This window comes from Bubalus kerabau, chromosome 4 (assembly GCF_029407905.1).
Source record: "Bubalus kerabau isolate K-KA32 ecotype Philippines breed swamp buffalo chromosome 4, PCC_UOA_SB_1v2, whole genome shotgun sequence".
In the NCBI taxonomy this organism is placed as follows: domain Eukaryota; kingdom Metazoa; phylum Chordata; class Mammalia; order Artiodactyla; family Bovidae; genus Bubalus; species Bubalus kerabau.
The window spans coordinates 7681423-7705136 of NC_073627.1; the positions used below are offsets into that span (position 1 = coordinate 7681423).

Genomic DNA, 23714 nt, shown 5'->3' on the forward strand with positions numbered 1-23714 from the left:
CAGAGAGCAGTCAGGAACACAAAATGGACTTGCTTGCCCCGTATTTTTATCTCAGGGCTGCTGTCTCTTGCAAACTGTGAGGTCAGTTCATATGAATGGGGGCCGCTGACTCTGGGTTTTGCTTCACTCAGCAGTTTGAAACCACTTCACTTCTTAGCTGAACTTTATGTTGCACAACTTTTATAGTCTTGGATGGCATAAGAGGCAGAGAAAGCACGCAGAGACCTCCAGTTGTGGTTTGCTGGAGCCTATAATTAGAACTATTACAATGATAGATTTCTCACTGTTGTGGGTCTGTGATACCCTCACACATACACTCAGTTTATCTTCTTTGTGTTATAGAAGATTGGTCATGGTTCCATCACAGAGTCCTCTTGCCTGGGTGAATAGTTGAAGGACTGGAGGATTGGAATAATCAAATGATTGATTCATGTTGCTACCGAGTATCCCAGTGCTGCTAAGTATCCCAGGAAAAGGCAGCACTGCCTTAAGTAGCAAAGTCCTCTTTCCTGAAAGTCCCTAACCTTAAACAACTGCCCTACTTTGCACTTCCCTGGGGATCCATGCTTCTCTGTCTCTGCTGAGTTGTGATGTGATGGATAAGGAAGCACCTCTGAGAAGAGCTGACAAAAACCCTCACACCAAGGTCCTGTGCCATTCGTGTGTGACTCCAAGGGCCCCTTCTTCACCTCGTAATTTTTTTTTTTTTTTTTTTTTTTTGGCTGTGTTGGATCTTCATTGCTACACGGGCTTTTCTCTAGTTGTGACCAGCGAGGGGCTACTCGCTAATTGCAGTACTTGGACTTCTCATTGCAGTGACTTCTCTTGTTGCAGTGGAGTGCAGGCTCTAGGACGTGCGGGCTTCAGTAGTTGCGGCTCCCGGGATCTAGAGCTCAGTAGCTGTGGGTCACTGGCTTAGCTGCTCCAGGGCATGTGGGATCTTCCCCCAGATCAGGGATCAAACCCTCGTCTTCTACATCTGCAGGCAGATTCTTTACCCCTCAGCCACCAGGGAAGCCCCTTCCCCTCATGATTGATCAGGTTAGTCCTTCTTGAACCTTGAAATGGTTCAGATCATGTTCCTTTCATCTGTGGAATTATGTAACAGCCACAGCCTCCTCTGGGTATCAGCAATGACATGTCCACACTGTCTATAAACGTCACCAGGGCTCCTGTGTCATCTTCCAACATCTGTAAGCTTAGAGGTGAGGAAATGAGTTATTTCTGTAGCTGAGCCTTGGGAAGGAGAGCCTTTGATGTGCCCACTTTTCTTGGGCCTCCAGCTGTTCAGTAATCATTTCACACATCAGCGTGTGCCCACAGGAAATGGGGCAGTGAGACCTAAAGGCCTCCTCAAATTCCGCTTTTTAAAACTCTTTCCCTCCATCTCCTCTGTGTTGGGTTCTGTTCAAGGTCTGCGTTCAAGGGCCTCCTCTGGGTATTGGCCATAAACAGCAGCTCGTGTTCTCTAATCGTGCTGGTGAAGGGAGAGGTGGGGGAAGGTGGATGGTACCGAGGGTGAGGTGGCAGTAAGCAGGAGTTAGCAGTCAGTGTTTGAGCGGAGAACACGCCTCCTGCCTGAGGTTTCCGTAACTGCCATCCTGCGAGAATGGTTCTTAATCGCCTGTGAGACCAGGAGGGTTGGAGATGCACCCCCCACCTCTCCGCACTGAGCCCAGAGGGACCGCGGAACAGACTTGACTGCAGGTGCTGCTTTCCTCTGCAGCTGAATTCCCCCGCTCAGCAGAGCACAGGCGGAACCGCGCTGCCTGCCTTGGGAGAGCCTGACGCTGAGCGGTGCATTCCCAGCCCCAAGCCGCTCCCTACCTTTTTGTGCCCTGTTGTGAGTTCCTGCCACTCGTGGGCGTCAGGGGTGTTTGCCTTCGCCTGCATTCTTCTGCATAACCGATGTGTTATGAGCCTCGCAGGGGGCTCAGATGACCCTCTTGAGGATAGTGGGGGTCACAGGAGCATGGTTTAGGCCTGTGCACCTCGCCCTCATAGGTGATCTCAGAACAGGCTTGTCTGTGTCCCCATATACGGGGACCACAAGTGGCACGGGACTGAAGGGATCCTGTGGTCGAAATAGAGGAAGAAGGGGGTCCCCACCCACAGAGAGGCAGCTGCTAAGGCCTCCCCCCGCCAGCCCGTCTTGCTGAAGATGGGTGACGGTGCTTTCGAAGGAAAGAGGGCTTGTTTTACTGCCTGAAACCCGAGTTGTTGCTTCCCCATCTCCACCGCCTTCTGTTTCCTGTGACAACTGTCGCTGGGGAAGCCGTTGAAAGACGCCAATGACGCCGACCTCGTGCGCACCCTTGGGTGGGACCACAGAAACGCTGCACCGAACCCCTAGAGCATGGTGGGGGGCGGCGGGTCCCTGGGTCGGCCACAGGGAAGAGTTGAGGATGGGAGGAAGCTCGGTTTGCAGGGCCGCTCTACTGAGACCGCGGCAGGGCCCTACTCGTCTGCTTTCTGTCTTGCCTCCCTGGAGGCTGTCCCCACAGAACAGTCATCAACCAGCAGAAGAGGGGACCCCACATACACACCGGCTTCCTCCTGCCTTGCCACTGCCTTCCACCCGACCTGGGGCTCAGCTCAGGTTTGCTCCCTGCCTGTTTGTTCTGCTCCTTGAGATCAGTCCTTTCTGATGCCCTTGACAGAAAGTAAAGAGGGTTTAACTCTGGCCAGGAAGGTGGAGACACCATGCATTTTCCTATAGGGTTCCCCCTGTCTGCCACCCCCAGGCCCAGAATACTAGCCTCAGACTGAAAAATAGCAACATCCCGAGACAAATGGGATTATCCATTTCTGCTAACTGCCAACAGTCGATCACTAATTAACTTCTTTGTCAAGGTCTTACAGGGTCTTTTTCACTGAGATCTATTTAAAGCTTCTGTTGGGAGTGTGTTTATTTCACTACGCATTTATCGGCAGTGGTTCTCAGCTAGCGGCTATCTTGCCTACCAGGGGACATCTGGCAGTGTCCAGAGACCCCATGACTGTCACAACACAGGGGCGAGGTGGGGGCTACTGGAGTCTAGTAGCTAAAGGCCAGGGATGCTGCTAAACACCCCGACAACGCACAGAACAAGCCCCCACAACAAGGAATAATCTGGCGTCAAGTATCAGCAATGCTCTGAGAAACCCTGCTTGACAATAGACCCTTGACTTTTACATCCCAACACCTTCAACCATCCTTGAATTCGCAAATACCTCTTCTACTACTTAATTTACCCATGAAAGTTTTTTGGGGGGGAGAGGGGAAGGGAGGGCTGTGTCGTGGCTTGCTAGATCTTAGTTTTCCAACAAGGGATTGAACCTGTGCCCCCTGCATTGGAAATGTGGTGTCCTAGGTATGACCTAAATTAAATCCCTTATGATTATACAGTGGAAGTGAGAAATAGATTTAAGGGACTAGATCTGATAGACAGAGTGCCTGATGAACTATGGATGGAGGTTCGTGACATTGTACAGGAGATAGGAATCAAGACCATCCCCAAGAAAAAGAAATGCAAAAAAGCAAAATGGCTGTCTGGGGAGGCCTTACAAATAGCTGTGAAAAGAAGGGAAGTGAAAAGCAAAGGAGAAAAGGAAAGATATACCCATTTGAATGCAGAGTTCCAAAGAATAGTGAGGAGAGATAAGAAAGCCTTCCTCAGCGATCAATGCAAATAAGTAGAGGAAAATAATAGAATGGAAGAGACTAGAGATCTCTTCAAGAAAATGAGAGATACCAAGGGAACATTTCATGCAAAGATGGCCTCAATAAAGGACAGAAATGGTAGGGGCCTAACAGAAGCAGAAGATTTTAAGAAGAAGTGGCAAGAATACACAGAAGAACTGTACAAAAAAGATCTTCATGACCCAGATAATCACGATGGTGTGATCACTGACCTAGAGCCAGACATCCTGGAATGTGAAGTCAAATGGGCCTTAGGAAGCATCACTACGAACAAAGCTAGGGGAGGTGATGGAATTCCAGTTGAGCTATTTCAAATCCTGGAAGATGATGCTGTGAAAGTGCTGCACTCAATATGCCAGCAAATTTGGAAAACTCAGCAGTGGCCACGGGACTGGAAAAGGTCAGTTTTCATTCCAATCCCAAAGAAAGGCAATGCCAAAGAATGCTCAAACTACCGCACAATTGCACTCATCTCACACGCTAGTAAAGTAATGCTTAAAATTCTCCAAGCCAGGCTTCAGCAATACGTGAACCGTGAACTTCCTGATGTTCAAGCTGGTTTTAGAAAAGGCAGAGGAACCAGAAATCAAATTGCCAATATCCGCTGGATCATGGAAAAAGCAAAAGAGTTCCAGAAAAACATTTATTTCTGCTTTATTGACTATGCCAAAGCCTTTGACTGTGTGGATCACAATACACTGTGGGTAATTCTGAAAGAGATGGGAATACGAGACCACCTGACCTGCCACTTGAGAAACCTGTATGCAGGTCAGAAAGCAATAGTTAGAACTGGACATGCAACAACAGACTGGTTCCAAATAGGAAAAGGAGTACGTCAAGGCTGTATATTGTCACTCTGCTTATTTAACTTATATGCAGAGTACATCATGAGAAACGCTGGGCTGGAGGAAGCACAAGCTGGAATCAAGATTGCTGGGAGAAATATCAATAGCCTTAGATATAAAGATGACACCACCCTTATGGCAGAAAGTGAAGAAGAACTAAAGAGCCTCTTTATGAAAGTGAAAGAAGAGAGTGAAAAAGTTGGCTTAAAGCTCAGCATTCAGAAAACGAAGATCATGGCATCCGGTCCCATCACTTCATGGCTAATAGATGGGGAAACAGTGGAAACAGTGGCTGACTTTATTTTTCTGGGCTCCAAAATCACTGCAGATGGTGATTGCAACCATGAAATTAAAAGACGCTTACTCCTTGGAAGGAAAGTTATGACCAACCTAGACAGCATATTAAAAAGCAGAGACATTACTTTGCCAACAGAGGTCCGTCTAGTCAAGGCTATGGTTTTTCCAGTGGTCATGTATGGCTGTGAGAGTTGGACTGTGAAGAAAGCTGAGTGCTGAAGAATTGATGCTTTTGAACTGTGGTGTTGGAGAAGACTCTTGAGAGTCCCTTGGGCTGCAAGGAGATCCAACCAGTCCACTCTAAAGGAGATCAGTCCTGGGTGTTCATTGGAAGGACTGGTGCTGAAGCTGAAACTCCATTACTTTGGCCACCTGATGCGAAGAGCTGACTCATTTGAAGTGATCTGATGCTGGGAAAGATTGAGGGCAGGAGGAGAAGGGGACGACAGAGGATGAGATGGTTGGATGGCATCGCGACTTGATGGACACGGGTTTGAGTGGACTCCGGGAGTTGGTGATAGACAGGGAGGCCTGGCGTGCTGCGGTTCATGGGGTCGAAAAGAGTCAGACACAACTGAGCAACTGAACTGAATTGAACTGAATCACTGGACTACCAGGGAATTCACATTCCTATAAAACTTCTGGCTGAGAACCATCACTCTCTTAGGTCCCTTTGCCTTCTCTTAAGTTCTATCATGCGAACCATCACCAGAGCCATTTTCCATAAAGAAATAAGGTTCTGCTCTTCATAAGCATTACGACTTATAAAAGTGATATTCAGGGGACATCCTTGGTTGTCCAGTGGTTAAGACTCCATGCTTCCGCTGCAGGGGTCACAGGTTCCATCCCTGGTTGGGGAATTAGAAGTGGCACAGAAACCACCTGCCAGTGTAGGAGATGCCAGAGACGCAAGTTCAATCCCTGGGTCTGGAACCCTTGGAGAATGAAATGACAAGCCACTCCAGTATTCTTGCCTGGTAAATTCCATGGACAGAGGAGCCTGGCAGGCTATAGTCCATGGGTCGCAAAGAGTCAGACACGACAGTGTGCACAAATGCACGTACTGTGCTGCAGTGTGGCAAAAAAAGCACGACATGCGAGGAATGAAGCTGCTGGAAGATCAGACACTAGGTCCTCACCCGGGCCTGGTCTCTCAGTGCCCTGCGTAGACTCCTGCAGTGGCATCGGACTCCCTGTCCCGTGCACCAGGGCCGGGGAGTCTGTCTGCAGCCTTGCTGGCCGTGCTCCAGCCACACTGGCCTCAGACCTCCCGGAACACGTCTCCCCTTCTCCCACCTTAGGCCTTCATCCCTGCCAGTCTCTGCCTGGATGGCTCCTGCTCGGCCTCAGGTCCTGGCTGGAATGTCACCACGAGGCTGCCCTCTCCCGGAAATGCTGCCCCGTTATTCTTTGTAATGAAAATTCTTTGTAAAGAACTGAGCCCTGGTTCTTTGCTTCCAAACGCTTCTCCGAAGTGGTGACCGTTGTTTGTTTTCTTGTCTGTGTCCTCTTGCCTGTCTTGCTCCCTGTCTTCCCCCAGGTTCTGAGCACAGGGCTGGGATCACTGGACAGTCTCAGTAGCTATTGAGTAAGTGAGCAAATGAGCAGACCTGGGCGAGCTCAGTGACCTGCACCCACACCCGCCCATACCTGGAGGTACTCCCCTCCAAGTCCCGGTGATTGAAATTAACCCCAGCCAAAGTCAAAGTTGGGGTTTCCCAGCTGGCGCAGCAGTAAAAAATCCACTTGGGTTCGATCTGTGAGTCAGGAAGATCCCCTGGAGTAGGAAATGGCAACCCACTCCAGTATTCTTGCCTGGGAAATCCCATGGACAGAGGAGCTTGGCAGACAGCAGTTCATGGGGTTGCAAAAAGTCAGACATGCCTGAGTGACTAACACACACAAAGTCAAAGTGAGCCTGAGGACGCTCACATCTTTGAAAAGTCAATTCAGAAGGTTAGCCGTCACCTTCACATTCATTCTCGCAACGTCTCCCTGAGCCAGGACTCTCAGCAGGGGAAGCACCTCGTGCTGGTCGTGTGATCCCATCGAGAGCCAGAGGAAGACAGCTCAACTTCTCTTGATCTTTCTGGGATCCATCTAGGGATCGAGATGAGACTGGGACATTTAACACGGGACTGGGATCTGCCTCTGGGATCAAAGTGAGACTGGGATGAAGACCGTCAGATTCACCGCAGAGGGAACTGAGCCGGGGCCCCCGAGGGTTCCCATCTCGAGGCCGTCTGCCAGGCACCCTGAGAAATGCAGAGAGACGCAATGAGACAGAGCGAGCCTCAGACTTAGTAACAGGAAAGAGAAACACATCAACACCAAAAACCCAGACTAGGGCGTCAGAAGTGCTCTCAATCCAGGGCTCTGAGACTGGGAGCAAGATGGACTTGGGAGGCTGGGACGGGCTTTGTAATGGGCGCAGCATTGGAGTGGGCACCGCCTCCCCCCAGTCCTGTGGTGGGTGGGAGTTGAGGGGCTGGGTGGGAGACGCAGGAGCTCGGTGCCCTGGGCAGAGCTGTGTCCTCTGTAGAGGACGCCCTCCCGTTTGTCCAGCACGCCGACGGCCAATCAACCCCTGCCCTGAAGCCTGTCCCCCTTCCTAACCACTGCCTGGCCCCCCCAGCCTCCCTGTCACGGGCCCCAGGATGGTGACTGACACTCCCTACTTCTCTTCTTCCTTTTAAATCCAACTAAGGCTCATCTGAGAGTGGGTCCTGATTTAGTGTTTCTGATTTAGAATGCAGCACACGGTTTAGTGGGGTGTAGGGAGATCAGTTAGGAACCTGCTGTTGTAGTTCAGGCCAGAAGTGATTCATTTGAGTTATAAAGAGAGCAGTACCCACTGCAGACTCAGTGCCACACGGTAGGCGCTTGTTGACTCTTTTATGGGTGGTTATGTGTGTGTGTTCAGCCCGACCTCCTAAGTGGGCCACCCGATCCTGCCTTCCCCAGCCAATCCTCTTTTAGTCAAGAAGTCACACCCTTGAGCAGCCTACTCTCAGTTCATCCAGCCCCACGGAAGTCATTCATGCTCTTGGAGTCCAGTTTTCCATCGGTTCTGTACACCTCGCCTGATGATGGAGGGAAGTGGGACGGTTCCAAAGAATTTTGCAAGTGCTTTTGTGAAGGCTTCTAGGAATAAAATCGCCAGCACTGAGATACAGAGGGAAAGGAGTTCTAGGGCCATTCTGGGGTGTTTAAGTGGAGGGGACTCGCAGGCAGAAAGGTTCGCACTAAGAGAAGCACCGTCCTCTTCTGTCCCCCGTGATAATTAAAGCCATAGGCTCGAGCGATGCTGCTGAGGACGAGATACGCAGAGAGAAAGAGACTGCCAATGTCAGAACTGTAAGAGAGGTTAAAGACTAGCAGCCGTTGGGTTAGGAGGTCGGTGATTATATTTTTCTTTTTGGTTTGTTTTTTGTTGGTCATTGGTGATTTTTTAAGAACGCAGTTTCGAGAGAGTTCTAGGGATGGAAACCACAAACTGCGGGAAATGAAAGCAGACAATATAGCTGCTGCTTCTTTTTTTAATCTCACTTTTTGGCTGCGCTGGGTCTTCATTGCTGTGTGGGCTTTTCTCCAGTTTTGGGGAGCGGGGGCTACTCTAGTTGCTCAGGCTTCTCATTGCGGTGGTTGAGGAGGGGAGGGAGGAGGCACCGATTTTTGAGTTCAGAAGGGGCGAGGCTTGGGAATTCCCTGGAGTTGCAGCTTCGCTCCCTGCTTGGGGAACTGAGATCCTGCAAGCTGCTCAGTGCAGGGAGAAGAGAAAGGGAGGAGTGAGGCTTGGGGAGTGTGCATCAGATGGTCTCCGTTACCTCTGTAGCATCGCTAGAGATACAGCCTTCACTTGAGAGAGACGGGAGCCCCAGGTCTGGGTTTTGGAGACTGAGGTTTGGAGCCTTTACGTGGGACGTGCTCGCAAGTCCACCGCGAGGAGGAAAGAAAATCTGATGCCGCCGACCACAGTGGAAGGGACCCTCATCTGTCAGAGGACTCAGCGTTAGAATTGCTTTTTTAATTTTTTAAAAAGCTATGTATTATTTATTTGTTTGTTTGGCTGCACCGGATATTAGTTATGGCGTTCGGAATCTTGAGTTGCAGTCTTTGAACCTTAATTGCAGCAGGTGGGAGCTAGTTCCCTGACCAGGAATGGACTCTGGGCCCCTACCTTGGGAATGAGGAGTCTTAGCGACTGGACCACCAGGGAAGTCCCCTCATCGTGAGGATTTTTTTTTAAATTCCAGGAGCCTTTAGCAGCTTCATATTAGGGAACTGAGGAAGCGGATGCTGATTCATCTCCAAGGCCTGGGGTCAGAAAGGTTAGAACAGGGAAGATGTGGGGAGCTGGCGGGGCCGTGCCAGCTTTCAGGAAGCAGCCGACTGTCATTGAGGCCATGACAGAGCGGGAGGCCTGGGGAGGGAGGGTGGGGACTGGGCAACACGGAGCACAGAGGCAGATGGGTGAGGATGGACGGGGTGTGGGAGCCGAGGCTTCGGGTCAGAGAAAAGAATTTCATGGTGGAGATCTTGAAAAGGGAATCATTGGAATTAGCTGAGCTGGAGTCCAGTTGGTGTGAACTCAAGTTAAGCTTCAAACCTGAAGTCAGTGACTCAGCAGTTCCACTGGGAGGTGGGGTGACAGGAAGTTGGGAGTGGCTCCTGGTGAGTAGGGGTTTCTTTGGGGGGCAATGAAATGGAATTAGATGGTGGTGCTGACTGCAGAACTTGTGAAAATACTAAAAACCTGTGTACTGTAAACAGCTGCATTTTATGGCACATGAATTATTATATCTCAATTTTTTTTTTTTTTTTTTTAAATTTTGGCCCTGCCACAAGGCTTGCAGGAGGATCTTAGTTCCCCAACCAGGGATTGAACCTGAGTCCCAGCAGGGGAAGCACCGAGTCCTAACCGCTGGACCGCTGGGGAATTTCCTCTCAAATTTAAAAATCAAGGGCGGGAAAAGGGAATCAGCATGAATGTTGACGTCCCAAAGGGCAGTTTCAAGGATGGGTGGAGGAGGACTGGGTGGCATGCTCAGTAGCCTTGGAAAAGTCGGATTTTTTTGGAGGGTCAGCAGTGGGGGTTGGTCTGTGTGCCAGGTCACCCCAGATGTGCTGGCCCATCCTCAGGAAACCTGCGAGCGGGGTTGAGCAGAGAGCTACCATCTAAGATGCAGCTCCGAACAATACACATTGATGAAGTGATGGGGGTGATGGCGCGAAAGAGGAGGGTGAAACCGAGCCCCAGAGGCATTCTGAAAAGACGGGTGGACCACGGGCTTTGGTCGCCCAGCATCCAGCTGCAGATCCCGCCTCCCTGGAACCCGAGAGGAGCCCTCCCTTCTTACGTGCCCTCCTGGCTAAGGCCTCCTGGTCTCCACGGGTTTTGTCATCGCCCAGGGTCACCCTTGGGAGCCCTTGGGGGTGGTAAGGCTTGTCAATTTCTGGGCTCAGATGTTGACTCTCTCGGTTCCAGGTCGGACTGGTGTATATGTTCAACCTCATCGTGGGCACCGGTGCGCTCACCATGCCCAAGGCCTTTGCCACAGCCGGGTGGCTAGTCAGCCTGGTGCTGCTGGTATTCCTGGGCTTCATGAGGTAAGAGGCCATCCTGGAGTGGAGGTGCTGGGGGTGAAACTGGGGGCACCTCCCCGGGGAGCCTGAGCTCTCTCCATCGTCTGACAGAGACATCTGGTAACAGGTTCGCAGAGCAAGGAGGGGAGGCCCAAAGGTCTTGGGGCGGGGGTGGTTCACGCTGATGGAATAGTTGCCCACCCCGATCACTGGAAAGTTAAGACCTCCAGGGACTTCCCTTGCAGTCCAGTGTGGTTAAGACTCTGAGATTCCACTGCAGGGGGAACAGGTTCCATCCCTGGTCAGGGAACTAAGATCCCACATACCCCGAGGCACAGCAAGACATTAGCAGAATACAAAAAAAAAAACAAGTGAAGACCTCCAGTTAGGCTCCAGGATGTCTCATGTGGGGCTCACGTGTTTCTTCCCCGGCTGGCTTTCCTCCTGTGCCATGCCCATAATTTCCGAATGTGACCATCAACGTTCGTTCCCTGAGAAATTCCCACCCAGCCACAGAAAAGATGCCAACTAACATTTCAGGTGATCCAGGCAATCAGCTCGGAATTTAGAGTTTGTTTAAGGTAGTTTCACTGAGCAGCGATAAGCAGGCAGGTGCAGTCATATTCAGGTGTTAATCTCACGTGGCTTTGTGCCCGGCAGCAAACAGGAGGCCCAGCCCTCGGGGCGCCCACACTGTGAGCAGGTGTGTGTGGTTCACCTGGGATGCGGCAGCTGGTGCGTCTACAGCCACTCCCCAGGGAACTCACAGGCGGGGGCCCCAGGCCAGAGAGGGATTTTGTTGTTCTTGTTTAGTCACTAAACAAGAAGTCACTTGTTTAGTTGCTCTTTTGCAACCCCATGGGCTGTAGCCCGCCAGGCTTCCCTGTCCGTGGAATTTTCCAGGCAAGAATACTGGAGGAGCTTGCCATTTCCTCCTCCAGGGCCTCTTCCTGACCCAGGGATTGACTCCACGTCTCCTGCCCTGGCAGGCGGATTCTTGACCACTGAGCCACCCAGGAATCCCCACAGAATTTAGTAGCTGAAGTCAACTAAGACCTAGAGCAGGCTGCACAGGGTGGGAAAATGTCCGTTTTCCCCTTTCTTCCCGTGTTTTCCTCTCGGGGGGTTGTATGTAGCCTCAAGGTGCTGTGGGCTCATTACGTCCTGCAAGCTCTGTGGCCAGGAGCCCTAGACGTCCTTGTCCTCCTGTGACTCCGCTGTCCCCTTCAAAGGACCTTCAGCGCAGGCAGCCGTCTGAAAGGAAAGTGGTTATTGGGGGCACCCAGGCAGGGGCCACCACGCCCCCCCAACCCATTATATTCCGGCATGATCCATGAGCTGGCTTAGCGCAGCCACGAGAGCCTCTTTATGCCTTAATTAAGATGGATTTTAGTTTTACTTCCCAAAAGAAGAGGCAATGGAAAGCCCTTAAAATGGTCACTTAGGCAAGATAATGAGAAACCTTTCTAGGAGGAGCTGCGGTGGCTGGAGTTTCAGGGCTGGCTGCCCCACCCCCACTGGGTGTGGGTTAACTCCTGGGCAACCACCCCCCACCCCTGTCCCCACCGCCTGACTGCCAGCCTGCGGCAGGTGCCAGCACCCGAGGTGAGCCAGGGGGGCCTGCGGCAAGCCCGCCTGCCCAGCAGCTTCAAGAAAGAGGGAGCTGAATGTTCCTGAATGTTCCGCCCGCTCCGTTTCAGCAGGGGTGGGGTCACTCCGGTTTTAGCAGCAGGAACCTGGCCCTGCCCTGTAACGTCTGCTCACAGAGCATTCTTGCTGTCGCCCCGGTCTCTCCGGTTTCCTTAAAAAAAGTAGATTCTCTTCACTCTAGTCTCACTTCTCACAAAGGTCCAATGCCACCTCCCAATCTCTGTTTTGATTTGGGCCAGATTTTTAGGCTATTAAAATATTAACATGTTTTCCTCTGTTTATATGTTTTAACTTATTAATTAAATATGTTGATTTATTGCACTCTTTTTTATTTACTTTAATAGCTAACATTAAAATAACAATTATTTTAATATTAGCCATATTATTAGGAAAGTAATTAAAAGTACCCCCCCTCCCCGCCACAAAGTAAAAAGGGGAGGGTGGTGATTCCAGAGCCAAGCACTCTTTTCAGTTATCCACACCCGTGCTCCGTTCATCAGCATGTTGGCCTCTTGCCCAGCGAGAAGTGAGAGCTGCCCACCGCCCTTCCCTGAAGCCCCAGGCGGCCCCCTTGTGGACCAGCCGCCTCCTCCCAGTGTAGAGTCTCATCTGCTGTCTCTCTGCCCCCATCTATCCCACCTCTGTCCCCAACAGGCCCCTCCTGGGGTGCTGTACCACCTTGCCCCCGAGTCACCTCTCCCCCAAGGTCACACGCTCTCCTTCCCATCAGCTTGATTCACACCCTGGTCTCCTGTGCACTGAAATACGTTCTAAATATAAACAGACATCAGGGCGAGCCCATAAGGCACCGTGGAGGCACGCACCCCTTCTTACGGGGTCAGACCCATCCTGGAACTTGGGGTTCCTTCCTCAGCAGAGAGAATGCTTTGGGCTGGCTGGTTGGTCGGGTCCAGTTTTCAATGACTTTTCCTTTTATTTTGTATCTCCCCCAACCTCCTCCCTGCCTTTGGCGATTAACCCATGGCCTTTCCCTGCAGCTTCGTGACGACTACCTTTGTGGTAGAGGCCATGGGGGCGGCCAACGCTCAGCTCCGCTGGAAGAGGATGGAAACCCGCCAGGTGTGTGGGCCACCCTGGGCTCCGTGGTGGGGCCACCGAGTGCCGAGAGCGGGCCAGGCCTCTCCCCGCACTCCACTCCTGACTGTGGGCAGCTCTGGGACCCGGAAACATTAAAGAAAGTTACTCACTCAGTCGTGTCCGACTCTGCAACCCCATGGACTGTAGCCCACCAGGCTCCTCTGTCCAAGGAATTCTCTAGGCAAGAATTCTGGAGGGGGTTGCCATTTCCTTCTCCAGAACCTGGACCCGCTCTGGACCTTAGCGAGGAGTTGAAGTTCGCAGCCATGTCAGCTTCCAGAATATGCACAGCCTCTGGTGTTGCTCCCTCCTCCCCCAGTGCTCCCTGGATCCCCTCCTTGCTCCCTCCTCCCTCTGACCTGGGAAACTTCATCCCAGGACCCATGCTGCACCTCTCCCTCTGAGCACCTCTGACCCTCTGATGGGACAGCCCGGAAATACGGAAAGCTCCCTGCTCAGATACCTTCTAGGAAGAGAGAACAGAGCAAGCAGGCTCTCCCTTGGGTGTCCCCTTTTCTTTCCTGTCTTCCTCACCCTCCGCATCCCGCCCCCTCCCAGGAGGAGGAAGACGACGACTCCTCCTCGGCCTCCGACAGTGACGTTCTCGCCCAGGACACCTACGAGCGGGCAGAGAAGCGGCCCATCCTGTCTGTGCGTAAGTCTTGGGGTTCCGGGCTGGGCTGCGCTCCCCTCTGGTCCACGGGGTTCCCCTTCCTCATGGAGAGGGCTCAGGGCAGGGGCAGGGGTTCTCCCTGCAGAGACCCTCTGAGAGCACTTCCCATCTGAGGGCTGATCCCGGGAAGGCAGCAGGGAACATACAGCGGAGCTGGGCCAGGATCCCCGCTACTGGATCTGCCGCCAACTGTTGTCTGCGGCTTGGGGAGGGCTCTTGACCTCGGCCCCTGGAAGCCTGAGTCCGTGTCGGGTCTCTAACTCCCCTCCTTCCTGGCCCACCGGACAGACACACACCCAGAGGCCAGCTGAGCCAGGGAGGCACCCCCGCCTCCCCACTCACCCCACAGTGAGCATCCCTGGCTCCCTTTTTATAGACGTTTTCTCTTTTCCTTTATTTATTTATTTTTTGGCTACACTTGGAGGCACGTGGGATCTTCGTTTCCCAACCAGAGATCAAACCTGTGACCCCTGCGATGGAAGCTCAGAGTCCTGACCACCAGGGAGCCTCCTCTGTGGGTGTTTTTAAAAATGTTTCAAGCAGGAAACACAAGGAAAAGTTTTCTTAAGAGTTTGAGCCCCTTGGGATTTCATTATTCTGGAGGATTCAGCGAGCCCAGCACCCCTCCTAGGAGCTTGTCCTCATGGGAAAAAATAACACCCCCTCTTTCCTCTTGGCTCCACAGAGAGACGCGGATCAAACCTTTTCGAGATCACAGACCGGGTGGAGATGGGACAGATGGCCTCCATGTTCTTCAATAAAGGTGGGGGTGCTTTCTCCACGTGGGGAGCGGGCGGAGAAAGCTGGTGCCTTCCCGCAGGCCAGGGCACCCGGGTCGGGGGTTCCACCTCGCCTGGTGACGGGGCACAGGAGAGAGAGGAACAGATTCTTGGCCTGAGAAGCCACCTTGCTGGGAGGCCTGAAGCCCTTCAAGGTGTTCTCTTGGTTCCCTCCCTGTTCAGTGTATCAGGAATAAAAAAGCAGCTAGTGGTAAAGGATCCGCCTGCCAATGCAGGAAACATGGAATCAATCCTTGGGTCGGGAAGATCCTCCGGAGAAGGAAGTGGCAACTCCCTCCAGTATTCTTGCTTGGAGAATCCCATGGACAGAGGAGCCTGGTGGGCTACAGTCCATGGGGTTGCAAAGAGTCAGACACTAAAAACAACTTAGCAACTAGGGGGGCTTCCCTTGTGGCTCAGCTGGTAAAGAATTCACGTGTAATGCAGGAGACCCCGGTTCAATTCCTGGGTCAGGAAGATCCCCTGGAGAAGGGATAGGCTACCCACTCCAGTATTCTGGCCTGGAGAATTCCATGGACTGTATAGTCCATGGGGTCACAAAGAGTCGGACACGACTGAGCGTCTTTCACTTTCACTACCAACTATGGCTCATAGAGTTTGGGTCCCAAACAGCTTTCCAGTGGAGGCAGCTGGTGGTTCTCTGCCTCTTTCTTGATTGCCTGTGCCTTGTCTCTTTTCTTCTGGACTGTTGTGTCTAGGACAGCCCAGAGCACCCCGCTGCAGTGACGGCAGGGTGGTGTGTGGCTGCGTGCGGGGAGGGTGCCTTCACAGTGGCCAGCAGAGGGCGCCAGGAGCCTGTGCTCGGGGCCGCCGTCTGGACTCTGCAGGCTGATCGTGACCTCCCGGCGTGCTCCACCTGCTGCCCAGTGGGATCTGGGATTGCAAGGACAGCGGCCAGCTCAGATGCTGCCGTCCGTGTTGGTTGTTCCGGCAACAACATCTTAGGCCTCCATTCCAAATCTTGTTCTTCTGGGAGGTGATCTGTTAAAGGGTTTAGTTTTTGTAATGCCCGAACCTTCACAGAGAGTCAGACACATCTCAGGAAATGCTTGACCTTGCAGTTACCTTGGGAGATTTTTCTGCCCCTTTGTCCAAGCCCCGCTCTGTGCAGAGGGGAGCGTCTCCACCGGCTCTTTCCGGTCTTGAATGTGGCTGCGCTGAGCTGGAGCCGAGACAGGGACTGTGGAAACTAGAATCTTCTTGGCTGTTTCTTAGGACATCAAGCATCCACTTATCACCGTGGTGGGATGTGACGGGCGATGGTGATCAAGGTCACCCCAGAGCCTGCCTCCGCCCTTCCCCACCGGACCAGCCTCAGCAAGAACTCTCGGAACTCATCAGAACGAGACTGGCTGTGTCTGGGCCCTCTGTGCTCTGCTTTTGCCCCGCTTTTCTCTCCCTGTCTCATTATAAGAGACTGCCACTGCACAGCCTCCCGCCAAACGCAAGCTTCTGAAACAGAATGCGCATCGAAGCGAGGGCATACACCTCTTAAACCTCCTTCCTAACCTTCGTGGTTTACGGTCCGCTCTGATTTCTTTATAAGAATTCTGGGAACTTGCAGTTTCAGGTTTTTTTATATCGTTGCATATGTGTGCCCCGCAGCCTAAACTTCTAGGTTACCCGAAACTGATAGAAAATGAACATACTCATTCGAGAGCAGCTCAGACGTACAGGACACCCTCCCCTCGTCTGCTCCAGGGTTTCTCCAGCTCGGCCCTTTTTCACTGTGTGGCCTGCCCTGCGTGTTGTGGGACGTTGAGTAGCACCCTTGACTTGTCCCCACTAGTGGTCAGTAGCACTTGCCCAGTTCTGACAATCAAAAATGTCCTCAGACTTTGCCAAATGTCCCCAGCAGGAGGTGGGGGCACAGTCGCCGTCCCCTTCTCCGAACTGGAATCACTGCTCAACTCAATCCTAATTCACCAATCATCCGGTTACCTTTGGAAGGGCTGCCACCCTCCACACAAGGCTCCCTGGGGGTCCAGACTCAGTCCTGGAGTTAGAAATGCCAGACCTGGCCACTGCGGTCTTCAAGGAAGTGCATGGGTCCTCCCACCTTGTGTCTGGTAATGAAATTTATTGATCAGGAAGGGCCAGTGGCAGTTTATAAACAGCTGACAGGAGTGCAGTGCGGGCGGAGGAAAGGCTGGGAGCGGGGAGGGGCAGTGACCCCCACCCCCCGCAGGACTTGAGGGGGAGCCGGACTCAGAGCCGGGGGTGAGCAGTGGTGACCCCCCCAGGGGCCGCCGAGCTTGGCCGTTGGCACTCTCTGAAGCCCTCCAGGGTTCCTCCAAGAACAGTGTCTTCTGAGTCTTTTCCCCCCTAGACTCCTAGGAGCAGAGATAATCTCAAATAGCCCAGGAGGAACTTGTCCCTGACTTTCCCCTCCCACCACCCCTGGGGACCCAGAGGCTCTTTGGAGCCAGCAGGATTAGAAGGGAACTGTCACTTCATTTTTCTTTCTGTTCTCAGCGACACCAGCAGCTTGAGATCAGTGACACCGAAAACAAGCCATCAGTTTGAATAGGAGTTTGAGGCTGGCTCTCTGGGGCCGTGACCCTGAGGTCGTAGGGCCCAGATGCTTTTTTAAAGCACTTTTACACCTGGTCCTTATACCCAGAATCATGTGTGGAATTTAGCCCAGGCTGAATTCTTCTCACTGGACAGGATTAGAGGCGCTCAGGGACTTGCCAGGGTCGGGAAATGAGGCTGCAAGATCATGACCAGAGCCAAGCTCCCGGGTCCTAGTCCAGGCCCCTCCTTGGGGGAGAGAGCCAAGGTTGGCCTCTGCAGAGGGACCCTCCTCGTCAGCATGCTCCACACAGGTGATTCTAGTAAGAAGGAACGTGAGCCACTCCCTGCCCCGAGCACACCAGGCCAGCCTTGCCCATGGGTGCTTGGTGATGGGCCACATTCAGGAAGAGGCACTCAGTGTTTGGGAATCCAGGGCTTTTTACTCTCTTGTTTTCAGTTTCCGGGCTTCCCTGGTGGCTCAGCTGGTAAAGAATCTGCCTGCAATGCGGGAGACCTGGGTTCGATCCCTGGGTTGGGAACATCCCCTGGAGAAGCGAATGGCTACCCACTCCAGTATTCCAGCCTAGAGAATCCCATGGACTGTAATGTCCACGGGGTCACAAAGAGTCGGACACGACTGAGTGACTTTCACCTTCTGGAGCTGGGCCGCTCCCTGTTATCTTCTTGCTTTTCAGTCCCTCAGTCTTCTCTCTTGGAACCCTGCATGTGGCTGCAAAGGAGCCCCGGCCCAGGCCTGCCCTGGGGTTCAGGCCCCTGCCTCGGGCCATCCCCCCTCCTCCCCGCCCGCCCTCACCGGGCAGCCTGTCCCGAGCGCAGACGCCTCCGGCTCCTCCGCGGCCGGTGTGTTTCCCACGCTTGCTCTGCAGCCAGTCTGGGTTCAGAACCTCTGATCCAGCCTGGCCCCCCCAACCCTCAGGCGACAGTCACGAGCAGACGCGTCCCCCGCCAGCATCACGGTGTAGGCAGCCGGAATGAGAGGCAGGGCTCGGGGGAGGCCTTCCCCACGCCGCTCGGAGAGCGAGCCGCCGTCATGAGAAAAGCAGGCAGGCGACTGGCTCCCTGACCGACGGCTCTGTTGCTTCCAGTGGGGGTCAATCTGTTCTACTTCTGCATCATCATCTACCTGTACGGGGACCTGGCCATCTACGCCGCAGCCGTGCCCTTCTCCCTCATGCAGGTGACCTGGTGAGTGTTCCCGCTCCACCAGCTGCAGCCAGGCAGGCTCCCTCGGGCAGTCAGGACGGTGTTTTCTCGGGGTGGAAGCCCAGCACTGAGCAACTCCATCAGCTTCCCCAGCAGGTCGGTGTCCGAGGCCCTTCTCTGCATGTGCCCCGGCCAGCCGTGCGTCCTGGCCTGCAGAGACACTGTACCTCCCCAGCCCCGTTGGGAAGGGGACGGGGCTTCCCACCGGGGACTCCCGAGTGGCCGAGAAACAGTGCAGCGGAATTAGGGGACGGTGCCTGCCCCCAGAAACGGGAAAGCCTGCAGGGTCAGATCGTGGGACCCAAAGCTGCAGTGCGGGGCAGGACATGGGGGTCGGCAAGTACCCGCAGTTGACAAAGGCAGGTTCTATCAGCTTCCGGCCAAGCAGGGAGGCCCACACTGAACCACTGTTCTCTCCATCAGCAGCGCCCTAGGCAACGACTCATGCGGCGTGGAGTCCGACACCAAGTACAACGACACGGACCCGTGCTGGGGGCCCCTGCGCCGCGTGGACGCCTACCGCATCTACCTGGTGAGTGGCCGGCGGGGGGCACCCGGGCCTGTGAGCCGCCTTCACTCTCGGCTGGAGCTCTCCCCAGAGAGGAGCGTCCACACAGCTCCACACCCCGGCTGGTTCCCGGGCTCCTGGTCCTGGTCGGAAGATCATGTCACTACAGCGCCAGCCTCAGGGTGTCCAGGCCACCAGGCCTCTGTCGCATGTGGTCTGGAGTTGGCATTCAGGTCGGTGCCAGCTCCAGGGTGACGAACGCTCATAAACTTAGCTCAGGGTTTCAGGGCACCCTCAGCAAAGCCCCGTTAAGAGGCCCCGGGCTGGTTTTCTGGAAGCTTTTCCTGTTTTGACCTTCCACCCTCCCAACCCACGAGCATGTGAGTGGATCCCAGGGTTCCTGGCTGGGCAGGTGGGACTGAGCTGTCTTATGGAGACCCTGATTACGGGCAGCCTCCCACACGAGGAGGGATCAGCCCCGCTTGCTCCCCGTCTCCCCTGCTCCCTGTAGACAAGGGAAGATGAATCTCCAGGCTCCGTCAGTCTTGATTGCTTTGTGCCGTTGCGGATAGGTTGGGGGTTGGAGAGGGGTGGAGCTGAGTGACACGCCCCATGAGTCTCGGGTAATAAACCAGAGGTGGGTATCTGTCTCTGCCTGGTTTGCAGGCAGGACTCAGAACTGGTTCCCTCTTGAGTGTGCAGCGTCTGTTAAGACTCTCCGATTCCTGTTGGTGCTCCTCAGCCCTGACACAGATTTAGGGGCGTTAGGTGACACACAGCTCGACACGTGGCCGCCTGGCTGAGGGAGAGTGTGAGGCAGAGCCGCGAGAGAGGCAGGGGGCCGGCCCCTTAATTGTCCGCATCCTGCCAGCCATCCTGCAGCTCTGCCGAGGCTGTGCTGTTCAGCTCTGAATTCGGCTAACCCCCAGGACTGGTTCCGCCTTCCTAGCCCCACCCTCTAGACCTGCCCCCAGGGTAGTCCTGTGGTCCAGCCCCGGGAGACACTCATTTTCCTCTGTTTCTGGAACAGTCTGACTGTCAGCTCCAGCCAGGAGTCTGTCTTCTCAGAGAACTGTATCTCCCCCGAGGTCCAGTGGGACCCGGGTGGCAGGTTTTCCCAGCCGCACCGCCCCCCCATTCCCCAGCCTTGGGGGCAGGCAGAGGACTCCGCAGGGCCCCCAGAAAACTGGAGGCCTGTTAGCCTCTTAGCATCTCAACAAACTATGATTGATAGAATTAGCAAAAAAAAAGTTGGTGAGTGTGAGGACCCATCTGGATCTCTGACCAACGTTGCAGAAGGAGGAGGTTGAGGAAAGGGTCCTAGAGGCTCAGCACAGACCTGGGGGCAGGTCCAAGACTGAGGGTCAGTGGGGGAGCCCCTCAGGTGGGTCCTCCAGTGGGGCTGTTGGAGGCTGTGCAAGGTCTATCCAGCACGCCCCCCCGCCCATCCGCAAAACAGACGTGGAGCGCGGGGAGTGCCGGCTGCTGCCATGGGCCCGTGAATTATTTAGCACCATTATTATTGCCTTATTAAATCGTTCCTCCTCTTAGTCCTGTAAACCTTCCACATGATGGAAGCCTCCCTTCCTGAATCTCAATAACTCTCTGGGCAAACAGAAGGAACCCTTCAGGGAAGCAGACAGGCATTAATTACAGCCTTCATCTCCCAGATATTACACTTATAACTCATGACGCTAATTGCCACCAGGCCCCCACAATCCACACAACACAGGCTGGGACGGAGGGGGCGGGGGGAGGCGAGGCCGAGCAGAACCAGAGCCCTTCCCCTGCGGGGTGTTGATACCCTCCCATCTCCCCCGGCCACTGCCGCTGGGGGCTTCTGTTCGCTCAGGTTTTCAGTTCAGATTCACTCGTCTGCCTGGTTTGGAGAAACTCCAAGCAGGTGGACTTCGGCGCCGTCTCAGAAGTTATTTTACAACTTCGCGTGTGGCTCCCGGGGTCCACAGCCTCCGCAGCACCGAGCCTCCTGACCCTAAACACTGGGGGCCCTGTCCCCGTGCCGGCCGCCCCCTGTTAGTGCGTCGGAAGTGGCCCAGTGACTGGAGGATGGGGTCAGCCGACCTGGGCTTCCTTTCTCGGTCCTGGGTGCTCTGTGCTAACGGCACCTTCCCTCCCAAGTCTGGCCTGAGGGGCTCACCCCTGTGTCCTTGTTCCATAAGGTGGGCCCTTAGGTCGTGGGAGACGAGGGGCATCCTTTTCCCTCGCCTTTCCGCCCCCCACCCACCGCCGCAGTCATTCATGTTTGGAAGATTGTCCCTCCAGGCTAGAGATTCCCACCACAGCTTGCTCTTTCTTTCCTTTCTTAAATATTTATTTGGCCGCAGTGGGTCCCAGCTGCGGCGTGCGGGTTCCTTTTAGTAACAGCGTGTGAACTCTCAGATGCGTCAGGTGGGATCTAGTCCCCTGACCAGGGATCAAACCCAGGCCGCCTGTGTTGGAAGTGCGGAGTCTTGGCCACTGAACCACCAGGGAAGCCCCCACCCCTGCCCCTGGGGCAGTTCTCTCTCCCGGCTGTTCTGCTGCCACGTTGGGCAAGACAGCAGGTGGGTTTAAGGTCCCTTTCCCACTCCAGACGCAGGCACTTCTTTGTCTCAGGGAAACCGTGCGTCTGCCCAGCCTGCCTGTTTCAAAGGATCTCTGATAGCCACTTCTTGTCTTTTCCAGGCCAGTATAGTCTGGCTTCTACTTTACGATTTAGCTTTTAGAAAGTCCTTGGAAATCATCTTTTCTGTGCCTCCCCGGGAATGCTGCTGAGATGCACACACAGGATGAGAACACTTAGGATATTAACTGCCTTCGGAGGCCGGCCCGAGTGTGGCGTCGTGAGTGCTTGTGAGACGGGAGCTTCCTCTGCCCGCAGCCACCAGTGGCCTCCCCGAAGCCCTTGACCTTAACGATTGGAAAATTCCTCCTCCCCTCCCTTGGCCCGCGAGCTCCATCCACATCCTGGGATTCCAGTGCAGCTGATCTGAGTCAATTTCTCCGTCTCCTCCCTCCTTGGAGTAGCCACAGGGTGCTGTAAAGTTGGGGGTGGTCCCGCGAGTCACATGTGCCCCCCAGGTGTCCCAGCAAGATGCCACAGCTGGGGCCAGAGGTGACCTGGGCCCCGTCTGGAGGGTCCACTCGAGTTAATATCCGGATCTGATCCTCAGATCCCCGCCTCATCCCCAGTCCCACCACCCCACCCCACCCCGCTCCTCTGAAGGATCAAATGGAAAAGTGTTGATGCCCCAGCGCTTTCAAACCCGAAACCTTGCCTGCAGGCTAGGGACCATCCTGGGATTCTTTCTGCTCAGCGTCTCCGACTTGGGTAGGAAACAAAGTCAGGATTTAGCATTTCATTCTCCTGCACGGTGAGGAGGAGTCAGGGGCCACTGGTGAATGGCAGGGTCATATGGAAATGAGTCCCGTTCAGGAATCAGACTGTCCCGAGTGTCTTGGAAGCAGGACGGACGTGTGTGGCTTGTCCCCTCGAGTCAAGGGCACTGCCTGGCTGTCTTGTCCTTGTTCCTGCGGTCCTGTCCAGCCTCACTTGCACCCCACGCCCTGGGCCCCGTCGGCATCAGCTCCTCGAGAGTGTCAGAGGGCAGTCCTGGGGGGGGCAGTGGGACTCCCTGAGCACTGAGGGCTCCTAGCCAGCTGTAGGAGCGACCTCCACTGCTCACAAGTGGATCGATGCTGCTGGGGTACCGGCCGCCCAGCAGGCCAGGCTGGGCAGAACCGGGCACGCAGATGGCAGAGCGGAGCTCATCCTGGCTGGAGACCCGGCCACAAACTGGTAGCATCAGGCGGGGGGCCCCTTGCGGGCCACTTTGGACCAGGACAAGGTCACCCTGGCTTGCCTTGAATGCAGGAGCTGGGAGGTCCACCTCGAGGGTCCGGGTGACCGGGAGGGTAGTGCAGCCACCCTCTACCAGACAGAGGGGCCTCTCCCGCCAGACACCCCTTGAAGAAGCAGGGTGTGTGTTGGGGTCTGCAGGGGGGTGGGGGGTTCTGCCCGCTGGACTCTTCTTCCTAAAGGAGCTGCTGCTAAGTCGCTTCAGTCGTATCCGACTCTGTGACCCCATAGACAGCAGCCCACCAGGCTCCCCCGTCCCCGAGATTCTCCAGTCAAGAACACTGGAGTGCTTTGCCATTTCCTTCTCCAATGCATGAAAGTGAAACGTGAAAGTGAAGTCATTCAGTCGTGCCCGACTCTTAGCGACCCCATGGACTGTAGCGCACCAGGCTCCTCCACCCATGGGATTCTCCAGGCAAGAGTACTGGAGTGGGGTGCCATTGCCTTCTCCTCCTGAAGGAGCAGGTCAGTCTGATTTGGACTCAGATTAGCGCTGAAGGTCCTTCTGGGCCTGAGCTCAGGCTGAGATGACGGCGCAGATACGAAGGGACCCGCTGACCAGTCCTGGAGCCTAATGTTTGCAGAGGTCAGGGCGGGGCTGCCCGGGATGGGGCCTGCTTGGTGATCCGTGTTGGCACGTCCCGCCGTCCACCTGAAGGACCCACCATCTTCCTGCCGCCCCTCAGTCCTTGGTGACCAGGAGGGCTTCTCCCGTTCGCTTGAATAGCTGGAGCTCTGCACATCTGCCCAAGGACGTCTCCCCTCCCAGCCACAGCCTCTCTGTTATTTCAGCAGCGGCCCCGGTGCCCTGGGGCTGTGGCATCTGCTAATAAATGGGTCACCGCTGCCAACCCTTGCATGTTTATTCTCACCGGTTCTGGGGCAGGAGGTGGCCTAGAGGCTCTGGGACCAGCAAGGAGGGAAAGTCAGGGTGAGACAACAAGTTTCAGCGGCAGCAGTGACTTCATGGGACCT

At 54.5% G+C, this 23714-nt stretch overlaps 1 protein-coding gene across 3 annotated transcripts in view; it reads left to right on the forward strand.

Moving 5' to 3' along the window:
- TMEM104 (transmembrane protein 104) overlaps window positions 1-23714 on the forward strand; it is a 53053-nt gene that overhangs the window by 1241 nt on the left and 28098 nt on the right. For 2 of the 3 annotated variants that reach the window (XM_055575076.1, XM_055575077.1), the window contains exons 3-8: window positions 10313-10434; window positions 13059-13140; window positions 13717-13813; window positions 14517-14594; window positions 18255-18354; window positions 18796-18904. In XM_055575076.1, the coding sequence (XP_055431051.1) occupies window positions 10313-10434; window positions 13059-13140; window positions 13717-13813; window positions 14517-14594; window positions 18255-18354; window positions 18796-18904 (588 nt within the window). The remainder of the gene's footprint in view (window positions 1-10312; window positions 10435-13058; window positions 13141-13716; window positions 13814-14516; window positions 14595-18254; window positions 18355-18795; window positions 18905-23714) is intronic. The other variant, XM_055575078.1, reaches the window with a different exon arrangement.